Raw genomic sequence first — 15,090 nt, forward strand, 5'->3', positions numbered from 1 at the left:
ACCTATAGGGTTGCAGACCCCTTCAGCTCCTTGGGTACTTTCTCTAGCTCCTCCATTGGGGGCCCTGTGTTCCATCCTATAGATGACTGTGGGCATCGGCTATGTTATATCCTTATTTTCATCATGATCCATGGCATGCTATAGGGATAAATTAGCTATCAATCCCATATTCTGCATGTTAGTATTCTTGCTCTTTTTGGAGTGCTAATGCGAAAATGAGTTCTAGGTCAATACAGATAATCACCAAAACAAAGTATTTCTGAAGAAAGGAAGCAAAAACCAGATTCAGGGGCAAATTTTCAACTTTCCTTTGCTGCTCAAATCCTGAGCAGTACACACAGAGTTTATCTTCCTCCTGGTAGAATTCCCAATGGGAAAGTGCTTTATTCACACCAGGAAGCACTGGCTTGCAGCTTGGCATCTTGATGAGCACTCCAGTACACAATGAACTCCATGGTTGATGGATCCAAGTTTTAAGACCGACATGGACGTGAAGAACCATCCCTGGCTTCCCTGCGTGACCTCCACAGCCCTGCCCGGGAAATTGAGGGCTAGGATCTCGCAATGAGTTTCAGAAGAAATGACCTAAAAATAACCCCAAGCATCTACTGCTCTCCACCTCATTAGGATTCAGTACCAGGACTGCAGAGGAAGGGAAGAGGAAAAAAAAAAAAAAAAAGGAAGAAAGAAGCAAAAAGAAAAATCAACCCTGCAGCAAGAAGAAATAGAGCTGAACTGCAGGGTTAGATCTTTGATTCTCCCCTCAGCCCACCTCCCTGAGGTCTAAAAGGTCAACTAGGACAACATGTGGCCAGTGTCATGAGTAGAAAATCAATAGAATCGCCACCAAATACCTAGGACCTCCTGGCCCCAAAAGTACATCTCTGTGGAAAGAAAACAAACAAACAAAAAAAAACAAAACAAAAAACAAACAAAAAAAACCCCAAAGAGATTTGCTTTCCTTAATGTTCTCCTACCATACCTTGGAGGATCCAAGTAATAACTTAGACCAAAACTTGTTATAATCAAATCTATAGTTGATGCTAAATACTATAAAGAGACATAGTAAATTTTGCACATGAAATAAATGCTACAAAGAACCCAACCTAACTTGCCCTTGGGGATACTTTCCAGAAAAAGAGAATCAAAATGGGCTTTGAACCAGGATTGCCTGTTGGAAATTTGAAGAAGAAAAGAATCCACTATGGCAGCAACAGAGAGAGAGAGGAAGCATTTCAGACAAAAGTGGGGTTAATTCTCAAGGAGTCAGTAGTAGGTCTGGAGAGTCAATTGCGGGAGTTAAACTGTGGGAAGACCATAATCTACTCCTTTATTTTTTTGTTTGCCAAATTAAACAAGAGAAGTCCACTAATTGGAGATTTTTTGTTTGTTTGTTTGTTTGTTTTTTGTTTTTCGAGACAGGGTTTCTCTGTATAGCCCTGGCTGTCCTGGAACTCACTTTGTAGACCAGGCTGGCCTTGAACTCAGAAATCTGCCTGCCTCTGCCTCCCAAGTGCTGGGATAAAGGCGTGTGCCACCACACCCGGCTGGAGAATTTTATAGATGTATCTGGATCACATTCATTCTTACTCTTTCTGCTAACTCCTCCCAGATCCATCCCTACACTCCCTTTCCCAACCTTATATTCGTTTATATTTTCAATATGCTAATGAGTCCTATTTGAGTTACCCATGTACTCATAAATGGGGACAAGCCACTGGAGCATGGTGACCATCCTTTTAAAGAAAACTGACACTCCCTTCCCCCAAAGCCATCAATTGTTCACAGCATCTCAGTTGGGATGGAGACCAATGAGCTCTTCCAGCAGTCAGTAGGAAGAAGGAATTACCTTCTAAGTATTCCTGTCCTTCCTACTAAAGATTATGATTTCAGTGACCTTGAGCAGAGCTGAGTGACCTTCATTTCTGGTTTTCATGTAAATATCATCTGTGGTGGGTTTTAGCAATCAGTAGAGTTGATTATGTAGATCAATAATTAATCAGGTGACTGATTGACTGAGCCCAGAACTCAAGTCTAGACTTTCTGATTTGACTTCTTCATTTTTCTTTTGTTCCTATTCTGTCTCGGCAAATGTTCACAAAGAAAGTCTGTTTATTCTCCATGTTAACATTACATCATCATCCAGCCCCGAAATGGTTACTTCCAGCCATGTTCTAGCTCTTCTTTATATAGTTCAGGTTTTGGAAAGAGTCATCTTTCTCTATCCTTCATATTTTCAATCTTCCTGCTAATTTCTTGGTGTACACAGTCTCTTATCACCTCTTTCATTAATGATCCTGGATCAATGACAGCTCTCATATCAAAACCAGTGGATACACCTAAAATATTCCCATAATCTGTAGATTTAACACTGGTGTCTCGACCACTTATTCCTCATAACCATGTCCACTTACTTCCTCTACTGCATTTGTCTTCACCTTCCTGTGAACTTCTCTGGTTCTCTCCTGTCCTTGTTTGTAACTCTACTCACAGTTTACCAGCTTTTCCATTCCCACCAGCAGTTTGAGAGCTGGAGAAAAGATACATGCAAAAGTATTCCTGATGAAATCGGTTCCTCCCCTATTTCCAATAGCAAATAATCCTAATCGCTAATTTTTTAAGGACTCCAACTAGGGCTTTGATGTTTATCTTATACCCTGGGTTTCAAGCTCAAAAGTACAAGTGCCTAATTAAAAACAGTTCATTCACAATCACATGGGTTATGTATATCTTCACACACCATGATCAAACTCTGAACTTGATATTTTGCTTCTGAAACTCATTTCTTCTGTTATATTCATAATTATACTTGATGAAATAACTTACTCAAGACAGAAACATAGACAGCCCTATACCTAACATACCTAAAATCTCCTATCTTAGCGTCTAGTATTATATTTCAACAGCCATATGCTCATGTTAATGTCCCTTTTCTGGAGCCTCAGGTTTGTCCCATTCTCTTTAACTTGCATCATCTGTATAAACGATTAGCATTCCCGACCCCATCCCCCCCCCCCATCATCACTGTTGTTCTCTTGGAAGCCTCATCCATAGTTAATGGGAAGGTTGGAGGTTTTGATACTACACCACCTCTGCTACCTCAATGGCCAAATCATGTCATGAATGAATCTGAAGTCTTAGCTGAGGTTTCAAATACCTTCGTCATCTGACCTACCCACTTCTCCTGTTATCTTGTGTTGTATTTACTATAAACATGTATTAAACATCATAATCTGTGCATCTGTCAATACCTGGTGATCCAAAGAGTCTTGGGGTTGGGGCCACGGCAGACTGCAAAGGCTTCAGTTAAAGATTTTCAACCAATGAAGTTAATACAAATAATACAGAGTTCAAACATTGAGATTTGAAACCATCTACCTAAGATTCTGGATATGAGACAGTCACCCTATACATGCATCGTGTGTGTGTGTGTGTGTGTGTGTGTGTGTGTGTGTGTGTATTCCTAGGCTCTCTTCTGTGGTCACATCCAAATTTCTCTCTATCCTTGAATGAAAATCCCATTCCAGATAAATCCCCAGTCTTGCTCAGGAATTACCTTTCTTCGTAATTCATGAAGTATATCTTTGGTCCCTGAGACCAGGAGCTGTCTTGGTGGGCTTCTTGGGCACACTGAATATGTCAGCCATGCCGCTGCTCCACAAAAAATTCTTATTTACGAGTCTTTAATTTGTTATACTGTGAAGGGACAGTAGTTTATTCGTGGGATGCCTAAAACATGAAGCTGCCTGAACACAGATGATCGACCCTTCCCTTCAGTCAGCATCCCTCTCTTATGTAGGAAATTTATGGGATGTAATCCTGGTTTTCCATACTTAGGCAGAAATAACACTAACATAAGAAAAATCACTAGGCATAAAAAGTACGCAAAGACTAAGAGACCTAATTTCTTTTTTTTGTAATTGTTTGTTTATTTTGTATTTCAACTGTTGGTTTGTTGGAAGGTTTACTAAGTAGGGAGATTGAATATTGACTGAAGTAAAAATCTATATTCTTTTTGCCAATAAAGCTTTACTGAGGTTTGAATAAAGATGGCCATCTTTGGGAAAGTCAAGGTGAATTTCACTGAAGGAAAAAACAGACTGAATTAACCTGTGATTTTTATTGAAAGGCAGTGGCTATGTTTCTGCAAATTCTTCTTGGTAAAATAATGACTGGCAATAAATAGCATGAAAGAATTTCTCTGGGGAAATTTCATTTCTCCCTCACACATTTTTTTTTTCAATAGATCCCATCTTTAAGGTTGTCACTTATAAAAAGGCACATATTAAGCAAAATAAGCCAATTTCTATCAGAATTGTATAAACCATTGCTCTTTGTTCAAAGAAACATGCTTCCTATAGATTTAAGTTTCTCATAATCTATGCTGAAGAATATATACTAGCAAGAGAGGCAGGGCCATCTGGGTAGTAGCTAAGAAGATGCGGGATGCAAAGTACTTTGATGTTTAAAGTTGTATCCTCAAAACTTGTTCAAATTCATCATTCTGTCTCATATGTCTCATAATTATTTCTACTGACCTAAGGGAAGTATGCACTATGCTGTATCCATAGACTTCACATTTGGAAAGTTAGCCGAGCTTGTGTGAAAATATTAAAAATGAGTTGTATCTGTATAGAACACAAACATTTTCGTTATTATTATTCAAAGTTTAAACAATAGAGCAGAATACAATAAATAATTCATAGAAGTTAACGTAAGAAAGGTTGAACAACTGCAACAACAACAAAAAATCCCCAGTTCAAAATGCTCCTAAATCTGATGATAAAAAAAAAAAATTGTGAATTTGGAACATTTCTGAATTTTGATGTTTGGGTTGGAGATGCTCAAGGAGTGAAGTGGTTGTGGTTACCCCGACAATTAATGGACTCCGAAACATGAAAACATGCTGGTCCCAAGCCTTTCAGACAATGTATGTTCAATGTATACGCAGGACTGTAAGCAATCCCAGAGACGACTTACAGATTATGCTAAGAGGTTCCAGTACAATGCCATTTTTACATAAGGCAGTTGACCAACCAAGAATTGATACTACAGAACCGTAAACTCCTGTGGATACTGAGGACTTACAGAGGTAAGCCACCGTGATCTTGTGGCTTCTCTAGTGTCCGACATGTAGATAGCATTTTGAGGAAATTGTTCAGAATGTTCTATCACATCAAATTTCTTCAATGTAATTTATCCAGTGTCTTCCTAAAAGTACAAATAAATTGTGTACATTTAGAAAGAACAATGCTGAAGTGATCAGTGTCTGTTTATCATATGAGGAGACATCTCATTGACTGTCCTATTACTGGTGATATTATTTGCTGAAGTATGATCAAATTTTCCACTCCAAATTTACTAGTTTCTTTATGAATAATAAGTACATGTGGAAAGAGACTGAATTTCTGTAAACTTGCTAAGAACCCTGGTACTCTTAGCCTTTAGATTTGGGCTCCATTACAGTGCTTGTTTATATTCGCTGAAATTATGATAGACATTTTCATTCTATAATAAATAAGAATTATCCCTGTACTTTATTGTCTGTACCAGTATTTGTCTCTGTCTCTCTCTGTGTGTCTCATTCTCTCTCTCACTGTATACATGCATGCACATAAGCACATACACACACACACGCACACGCACACACACACACACAAACACCACATATACACACACACACACACACACACACACGCGCACGCACGCGTGTGTGTGTGTGTGTGTGTGTGTGTGTGTGTGTGTGAATGCACCTGTATGTTTGTGGAAGTCAGAGGTTCACATTATGTTTCTTCCTTGATTGATCTCAACCTTAATTTTTGGGTCAAGGTCTCGCAATAAACTTAGAGCTCACCAATTGACTTTACAGGCTAGCCAGCAAACCCCAAGTATATCTTCTGGTCTTTGCCTTCTCAATGCAAATTCACTTTAAAACTATAATAAAAAGAATGAAACAGCAAACCTAGAATGATTTGTTAGTGTAACCACATCTCATGTACATGACATCTATATGTGTGGAATCAAGGACTTAGGTGTACACTCGAGATCCAGTTTTTTTTTTTTTTTTTTTTTTTTTTTTTTTCTTTTTTTCTTTCTTTTTTTTTTTTTTTTTTATGCATGCTGGGTTTCTGAACAAGTGATAACTGGATATCTGGTTTACAAACTGATGTAGTACATCCTTTACCCATGAGCATCCTCCCCAGATACTTGCTTTAGCTATACATACTTAATCAATGTGAATCCTTACTTAATGAGTTATACTTTTTAACTATAATTTATTTCTATGCTCAACTTGTCCAAACAAGGAAAGCCTCCTTCTGTGTGGCTGTATTTATTATGTACAATGAAAATATTATATTGAGGTACATTAGGCAAAATAACTGACCATTATACTTCTAAATTCTATGCCACAGATAACAAAAGAAGACTGAACTTCGTATGACTGGGGTTATAAGAAGCAAAGACTTCATACCTCACTGTAACACAGGAACTAGATCTTTTTCAAAGCCAAATTTCTGCATGTTGGCAAAGAATGAATAGTTATTTAAGTTGGGTAATAGTTTTCTATCAAAGCCTTCTCATAATTACTTAAGTATCATAAAATGTACTTAAGTAAGAGCAATGAAGGGAGACATGGTACTATATTAAAGAATTTCACAAGTCTGCATCAAATATATATATACACACACACACACACACATATATATATATATATATATATATATATATATATATATATATATATGTATATATGGCCAATATACACAAAATACATTACAAAAATTATAATAAAATTAAATAATTCCTGTTACCATTGGACCCAGAGATCTACATATCTGCATGGGTTTGTGGTAACTTTTGCAAACAAGCCTACTGTAAGATCAGTTGTACAATCATTCAGGACATATAGTTGACTTGTACAATTACATATGTTTCTTTGCTTTTGTAACAATTTTCAAGCGAATTCCTATTTTCTAAGAATATATTTACTTCAGAACTGTTTCACAGGGTAGGTTGGCAGTAGCCCCATTCCATATTTCTGTATCCTATGGAAACATGCCACCTGGGTAAGGAAGTATAAAACCACCTAAGGATAAGTGGCTCAGAACACTTCCCATGGTTCAATGGGACAAGATCATAACGATATAAACACAGAAAGAGTGGCAACAGGAAGCCATATCAGTGTTAACCTGAAGATTCTCAGTAAATGGCTGAAGGAAATTCTAGGTACTATGTTGTAACCTCAGTTAAGGTCTATCATTATGTCAAACGTTTGCTTGAGTTGTGCCTTCATGTTGGCCTTGCTCTCCATTTAGCTTGATGGCCTAGAACCTCTGTTCACCTTCAGAGTGCTGGGATTATAGGACATCTGTGGAGCGCAGAGGTTCGACGGTAGGATCTCCTGAATGCTGGGTAAGCACCCTACCAACGAACCGACTCCATTCACTCTTGACGTCATCTCTTAATTGGTAAGCAACCTAACTGTCTGCCATCTTACCTAGATATCTAATGTAAGTATATAGTCTCAAATGTCACTGCCAGATATATGTGCTCTTCTTCCCCATGTATAGTGCACGAGGAGATGCTATAGCAGGAACAGTGCTCCACCATGGGTCATGTCTGGTTCCAGGCTTTACGGTCATTGGTCACCTTAATACCTAGACCCTGTGATGCTACTGCTGGCTTCAGAGTAAAAACAACACTCTTTAAATCCTGTATGATACAATTTGTGGGTATCCATAGGCTTCCAAGGCCAGTTATTTCACTTAAAAATAAAAACAAAACAAAACAAAACAACAACGACAACAACAAAAAACCCAACTGCTACATACACAGCCTGAGTTTTCAGAGTTGGCTCACAGGCATTATGATCCATATAATTTCACAGGGTTCAACACATGATTTAAAGACTGATTTTTGTGGTCCAAACTTATATCTTTTAAACACAAAACTTTGCTCATCTTCTGCTTCGTGCTCCCAGCTCTGCTTCTGTAAGCCCCCATAGCTCATCTGTGCAACCCTGACACTCATTAGCTCTGGGCTGGACAAGCAAAAGGCATCTGCATGGTTTCAGGTGGATACAACTGCACCCCACAGTGTGCAGCCCAGCTACTGGATTGCAGCTGTATTTTTAGCAAACATCTATCCCTTGACTAGATGATTTTATGCAGCTTACAATATGATTCAGAAACTAAGCCCCTCATATCCTTCAATAGTATCTTATATCCTTCAGATTAATATATGGTTATGGGAAATGATTGATCTTTGGAAGAATGCTATCTTATTGTCTTTCTTAATTTAGGGGACATTTAGCTGTGAAAATAGAAATTAGGGTTTCAAGCTTTTGTGCATTTTATACAAGGTATTGAAGACTGTTTCCCGCAATGTAGGTGTATGTGGACAGAGAATATTGGACCAGAGCAGGCAGTGCAAACAGCTGAGGTCACATATGTAGTACATGGTGTGACATGGTTGTAATGTTTCATTTCTTCAATTCCCTTTTGACCTCTGCTTACTACAGTGCTGACAGTATGCAGTCAGCTCCAGATAAGGGAAGCCAAAGATGACTCTTCCATGTTCTTATTAGCTATAGACTCACAATAAAGCCAGACATCTGGACATCATTATAATCAACAATGAACAGATGCCCTTTTCTGAAGAGGAGTTAAGCTTTGCATGAATGGCATTGCTGTTCAAGACAGTACCCACTGCAAAGGTGATATATAAGATCTGCTTGCGACTTGGAAGTCAAAGCAGTGACGGTAGTAATGGTGGAACCTTGAGGCAGTTCAAAAATCTAAAAAGATAAATGAATTCACAGGTAACTTCAAAGTCACTGTGATTATAGGTATTATGATAACAGTCCTAAAAAATTCCGTGGGAAGACAGAGATGGAAACTTGGATCCATAAAATTTGGAAGCTGGATACTAGAGTAGGCTCTTGGATGTCCAAATGGGTCTAAGAGGCTGGTGAGGTCAGTGGGGTGAACAGATTTGTTAAGCTGGTATCTATGTACAAGGCAACAAGGAGGACAATCCTTCTATAGGGGCATAACATAAGAATAAAGAGTCAGAGACAGGGAGACGGAGCTATGCATGTTCTCTGGGAGAATAACGAACACAGGCAAAGCACAGACAGGGAAAGGAGCCCCTACCTCTGAGCCTAAGCATTTATACCCAAGCATCTAAGACAGTGGTTCTTAACCCACCTAATGCAATTCCTTATGTGGTCGTGACCCCCCCTCCCCAACCATAACGTCACTTTCCTTGCTCCTTTATAAATGTAATGTTGGTAATGCTATGAACCATAACATAAATATCTGTGTTCATGGAAAGTCTTATGTAACCCATCTGAAAAGGTCACTTGGCCCCCAACAAAGGGGTTGTGAACGACAGGTTGAGAATCTAAGTGGTGCTCATTCACTCACTCACTCAGGTGGAGCTCAGCACAGCTGTAAGGATGTCACGGGGAAAGACAGGCAAAGGAGGTTACTCCTGAAAATGTTAAGGTATACAATCATTTATTTATCCCCGTATTTAATTTTGCTAGCAGGAGGCATAGGCCCCAGCAGTTCTCAGCATATGAAATTACTTACTGAAGCCAGGAAGCTGAGATGCACAATAGAGACAACTGAATGTCTTTTTTTTTTTTTTCCCTGATTTTTCAAAAGGAAACCACCTCCAAAAGAAAAATAAAATAATCCTGTTTTACTCCAGCATGCAAGTATAGAGAACACCCTGTGGTTGTAAATGAGATTTTTCTAATTTCTCCACTCCTTGCCACAATTGCATAGATAGTTTAGAAGCATCTCAAATAAACATCATATTTACATTTTATTCAGAGTGTCTCAAATTATGTTCTTTCTTTCTTTCTTTTTTTTTTTTTAAATCAACAAAATAGTGATTTCCTACTGTGTATTCTTCCAAGTGTCCAACTTGCTAGAACAGGCTCAATTATAAGATAGGGACACTTCCTATAGTTCTCAGTCCAAAATTAGGTAGAGTAGCCAAGTGTCAAGAAGGGTTTCCTTGACTAAGGGTTTAATGCTACAGGCACAACACCTTAGAAGCAGATGAAGGAGAGAAAGAAAAACAGAGAATAAGAGAGAGGGCTAAGCTGCCAAATGTTCACTCACGAGAATAAACAACTACGAATAATTGAGTATTCCTGGTTTTGAGCATGGTCCAGCAGCAGATGCCACAGCACGATGTGTCTTCAGCCCAAGTGAACCAGACGGATGAGGGAGGGTCTGTGGGAGTTGTTCCCTGGAGACAGGCTTCTGCCAGCTTGGTGGGGGTCAATGTAGGCTGCCTTTATTTATCTATTTTTACCTTTCTAAACTCACTTTGGTAACTAGGTCTCTGCTATTTCCAGCCCCCAGTAGTTGGTGGCCAGCCAATTTCTCCCTGTTTATGCCATAGTGTGGTTAAGGGGGATCTTAGTGAAGGTGGATGACAAACCCACTGGCTCCCAATAAGAAGCGTGCACACAGTAGAACTTGACCATGAGGCGGTTCACAACTGACTTAAAAATGAAAGAAAGAGGAAAACAACTGCCGTTTCCCTCAAGAAAGTACTCAAATGCACATAAAGGTTTCTATTTTGATTCTCCCGTTTCTATTTAACAGAGGGCAACTCACAGGGCTTAGCAGTAAGAATACGCAAGGGAATACAATGGACAGACAGATGGGGCTCTGTTCCACTTCAGTAATGGCTAGATGACCTTCCCCTTCAGTCAAGTTCTTTATCTTTTGGCAACAAGTTGAACAAAGCAGTCATAGGAAATCCTAAATGGGGTAAATAGAAATGCCTCAAATAATACTACATAAATTCTTAGGGCTGGAGGTACAGGGCATACACCAACTAGAAGCCCTCACATCCAGGAAGCGCAATAGAAATTCTCAATTAGAGACCCAATTAGAGACTAGGCTTCCTGAATTATTTGAACTGAATCTTCAGCATTATATGAGGACCATGCTGATTGCTGATTGACATGATGACGCACGTTGAAGTTTTGGAAATCTTGTTCCTAGGCAAGATATCCCAATGATATCTGCTCACAGACTCACAAAATCCTTAATGATATTATACATAGTAGATAGCAAACTAAATGATAAATAATAAAAGCATAAATAATTTACAATATTTATCACATTCCCATTGTCTAATCCAGAATATCATAGAAGACAGTGCTTGGAATCTGAAACTTTTACCTCCAATAGGGTCCATTCCGAGGAACAGATGAATCATAAAAAATAACAGGAGAATTTTCTCCGTGTTGCTTCCTTTTAAAAATCAAACCATCTCTAAGCAGCAGCATCCAGAGAGCCTCTTGGTGTTTTCGTAGAGATTAGTAACCATGATCACATCAAGATGCTCCTGTCAATATGTCCCCCAGCTCAATGTCCCAGTTGCCTTGGCGCTTTTACCCAATGCAATTTAAAAAAAATTTAAATCCTTAATGGCTCATTGGCTCAATGCAGGAAGCATAAGGGGCTCAGATGCTGAAACAGAACAGTTTACTGAGTTCTATAAAGATGACAGTAAATTGTAAAGTCCCTTCGGATGACGGTCCTCACGTTCATTAACTGCATTTATCTACCAATGATCATTTAGCACGTAAGATGCCTCTATTACTTAAAAAACCATCTTAAAAAGAAGAAACATTGTAACAATTATATCTAATTTGCCTATTCATTTGTTCAGAATAAGGACTATCCTCATGTGCAATGTGCTATTCGTTAGGAAGTACTTACATGCAAAAGTCAGAACTCTTTTCTCTCAGTCTAATAAAAATGGAAAATCATTTTTAAAGTGTTTTTCCTGCAAGTGAATAAAACATCCGAGTAAGATCCTGAAGGCACCCCACATCCACTTTTGATGCCATTACACTAGTTAAATTTCAATTTACATTTTAATACACATTGGTCCCCAAGTCAAATGCAATATTTAATGACAAATCATGTCTTGGCTTGCATAAATAATTTTAAATAAATTAAAGAGCCTCTAACTTGCTACATGGGAAGAAATTAAAAATATGTTGGAAACACTATTAGAGAACTCATTAAGTGAATTGTATAATACGGGCTAGAATGATATTCTAACGTTTTTGCTTTGAAAAATATATTTATATACAAATGAGCTTATCATATGAAAACTAGAGTTCCTTTAAAATCTTTAAGAGAGAATCACAGGATTATTATCAGCAAAGGATCTCAGATGTCTATGAAGGTCAAATGATTAAAGGGAAAGTGACATAGTGAAAAATGCCTTTTCCATTATTAATATTTTCTAATCTCATATTTTATCATGCAGAGAGGGGCAGCACAGTAGAGGCAAACCTAGAACATTCATTCAATAAGTCTCAGTGAAGACCAGACCATGAAATAGTGCAGGAGATGATCAGGCATGCCACAGGGCATCAGATCATAGCTGGAGAGTATTCACTGGTGTTATTAGGTTACATAATCAACACTCAGGAATATCAGCAATGCCCAGAACAGCTCTAGGAAATAGGCACAGATTCACGTATGGAGATATTAAGACCGAGGAAAATGAGCTATGTTTTCCACCTGTACAAAATTAAGAAGATGCAGACCAGAAATGGAAATGGAGCAGGGATGTGGAGTCTAGGTTCTTCTCTCCTGTGCCACTACACATGCAAAGTAGCAGACTGCACTAGTGGAGGGGGGGTGTGTGTCAGAAAGGCAAAGCTGACATGTGCGCGGCAGCCATGCATTTGAAAGGACAAGGTGGGATGCGTATAGTCCACGTGATAGGAGGTGAGAACAGGTGGGTGTGAACCAATCTCTGAAGGGCTTTGTGACCCAAACCATGAGGTTCTAAGGGACACAGGGCAATCAAGAATCAAGTGAGCAACAATGGAGGGAGACAACCATAGAGAGGGACACAGACCAGGGAATCAGTGGTGATAATGGTTTAAAGGGTCGGCAACATGGACCTTGGAGAAGGAAGGCTGATGAGTGGGGGTGCAGGTGGGGGGTGGGGAATGGAGCTCAGAAGACAGAAATTGAGTGAGCCAGCGTTGAACACTCTCAGGCTGTTTCCTCCACCGTGCTTGAATTGAGCACTACAGACATCCCACCTTGACTAGGGTTCTGGATGGCCCCTGTGAGTCCACATGGGAACACAGAACTGGACTTACTATGGGACAGATGAATGCAAACACACTCCCTCTCTTGGTGGACCTGCTACGTTAACGTCATAAAATATCGGTTGGCTAATTTTAATTAACCAAGTATTGGAACAATGTTTCCCAAGGCTCTCACACTGAGTGCGGATTGTGAGGTGACCTCCCTTTCCCGGTCTTGGAGGACCCACGTGGCGTCCAGGAGAGGCCTCCCAAATCGCCAGTATTATGAAGGTGAAATGCACATTTTTAAGAGAGGGATTTCGTTTCTGAGGAAACATAAATGTCTTGGCAAATAGCAATTCACTCCTATTCTTAATCCCTAAGCCACCAACATCTGCTATGGAGAATTCCTTCAGTCCTCAGACAAATCTCTCTTGTCCCATATTCTTTATGACACTCTCAAAAGGCAGGATTTGAATAAAACAACAATAACCATAACCATCTCTCCTGTCCCCTCCCAGCTTCCTTCTATTGAGTGGTTTTTTTTTTTTTTTTTTTTTTTTTTTTTTTTTTTTTTTTTTTTTTTTTTTTTTTTTTTTTCCTAGGTGCAAATAGGAGGAGTTTGAGGATCTACAGAGGTGGGCTAATGGCAAAGGGTAGGCCAGGAGGCGAAGCTTATATATTATACATCATATTCAGCTTATAAAGACATACATGCTGAAACAGGATAGAGAAATCCTAGACTCAGAAAAGCAATTTTCTTTCTTTCTTTTTATTTCTTATCAATTTTCAACTACATATTTTTAAAAGTTATACTTGGGTCAAACAAATACAGTTTTGAAACCCATTTTCATGTTTTAAGGTTAGCAGAGAAAGGACTTAACAGCAGGCTATAAAAACCCTTTAATGTTTTTAATGCCTTATTTTTTGCAGATTGGCTGGAAACTAGAATAAACAGCCATGACTCAACTCACCCCATGTAGGCTCCCCCTGAGCCTCATCATGGATGGGGAGAAGCAGGGTGCATTTGTGTGGGCTAATTTTTCTCTGAAACATATTTTCCCCGGCAGTGTGAAGACATTTGAGTTCTGAAAATTCGGGCAGAATCTCTTAGGCAAGCTCAGTTGCTGATTATCCTCTGCAGCAATGTCTAAGCATTTTAAAGGAGAGTTTTAAGAACTAAATTTCTTGGAGGTGAGTAAAGTCCATCTTGCTTCCCACTCATCTACATTCTGCAGAAGACCTGGACATATTCACGGACCTCTTCAACTGTATTTAATCCATGTTCATACCCCTAAGACCCCAGGTCGTACCCAAAGATCATCCCCCAGAGGTACTTACAGGCTATGCGCACAGATGCTTTCCTACTCTTGGAAGTTCCCAGGTGGCTCCATGCTACACATTGGCACCAGTAGTCCTCTGGCCCATGGAAGTCCTCCACCTGCTGCCTGGTGACATTGATAAACACTTCCCGGACCTTCAAGCCTGATGGGCAGACAGAGAACATTAGGTGAGGCCACTGTATTCCTCAATCACAAAGGTAAGGCGAGCCAAACCTTTTCTTTTTAATTAAACAATTCTGTTTTTAATCAAGGCAAGGTTTTAATTACCGTGACAGTAATATATTACTGCTAATTAAATTCCACTAGCTGAGGAGGCTGTAGAGCACACACACAAAGTATTATCAACTAATGCAGTGCAGTACAATAGGATACCATCCTTCTTACATTGACCTGGCGCCCTCAGGGCTCTCAGTCTGTGTCCAAAATGTACTATGAGGAATATGTACTAAAGGTAATGACTAGAACTAGCCATTTCCGCATAGTAAGCCCAAGGACAGAGTTTTAAGCTGGTCTTAGAGTGGCCACAGGGTTTTGTAGCCAAGGAAGGGTTACTGTAGTGGTGTGGCTTGAAAGAAAATTGTGTGTGTGTGTGTGTGTGTGTGTGTGTGTGTGTGTGTGCATGTGTGTGTGTGTGTGTGTGTGTGTGAGAGAGAG

At 39.3% G+C, this 15,090-nt stretch overlaps 1 protein-coding gene across 9 annotated transcripts in view; it reads right to left on the reverse strand.

Annotated features, from left to right (window-relative positions):
* Unc5d (unc-5 netrin receptor D) overlaps positions 1 to 15,090 on the reverse strand; it is a 537,305-nt gene that overhangs the window by 206,427 nt on the left and 315,788 nt on the right. For all 9 annotated transcript variants that reach the window (XM_021218890.2, XM_021218893.2, XM_021218894.2 and 6 more), the window contains exon 3: positions 14,435 to 14,578. In XM_021218890.2, coding sequence (XP_021074549.1) covers positions 14,435 to 14,578 — 144 coding nt within the window. The remainder of the gene's footprint in view (positions 1 to 14,434; positions 14,579 to 15,090) is intronic.

Source organism: Mus pahari, chromosome 19 (assembly GCF_900095145.1).
Source record: "Mus pahari chromosome 19, PAHARI_EIJ_v1.1, whole genome shotgun sequence".
NCBI classification, from domain to species: Eukaryota; Metazoa; Chordata; class Mammalia; order Rodentia; family Muridae; genus Mus; species Mus pahari.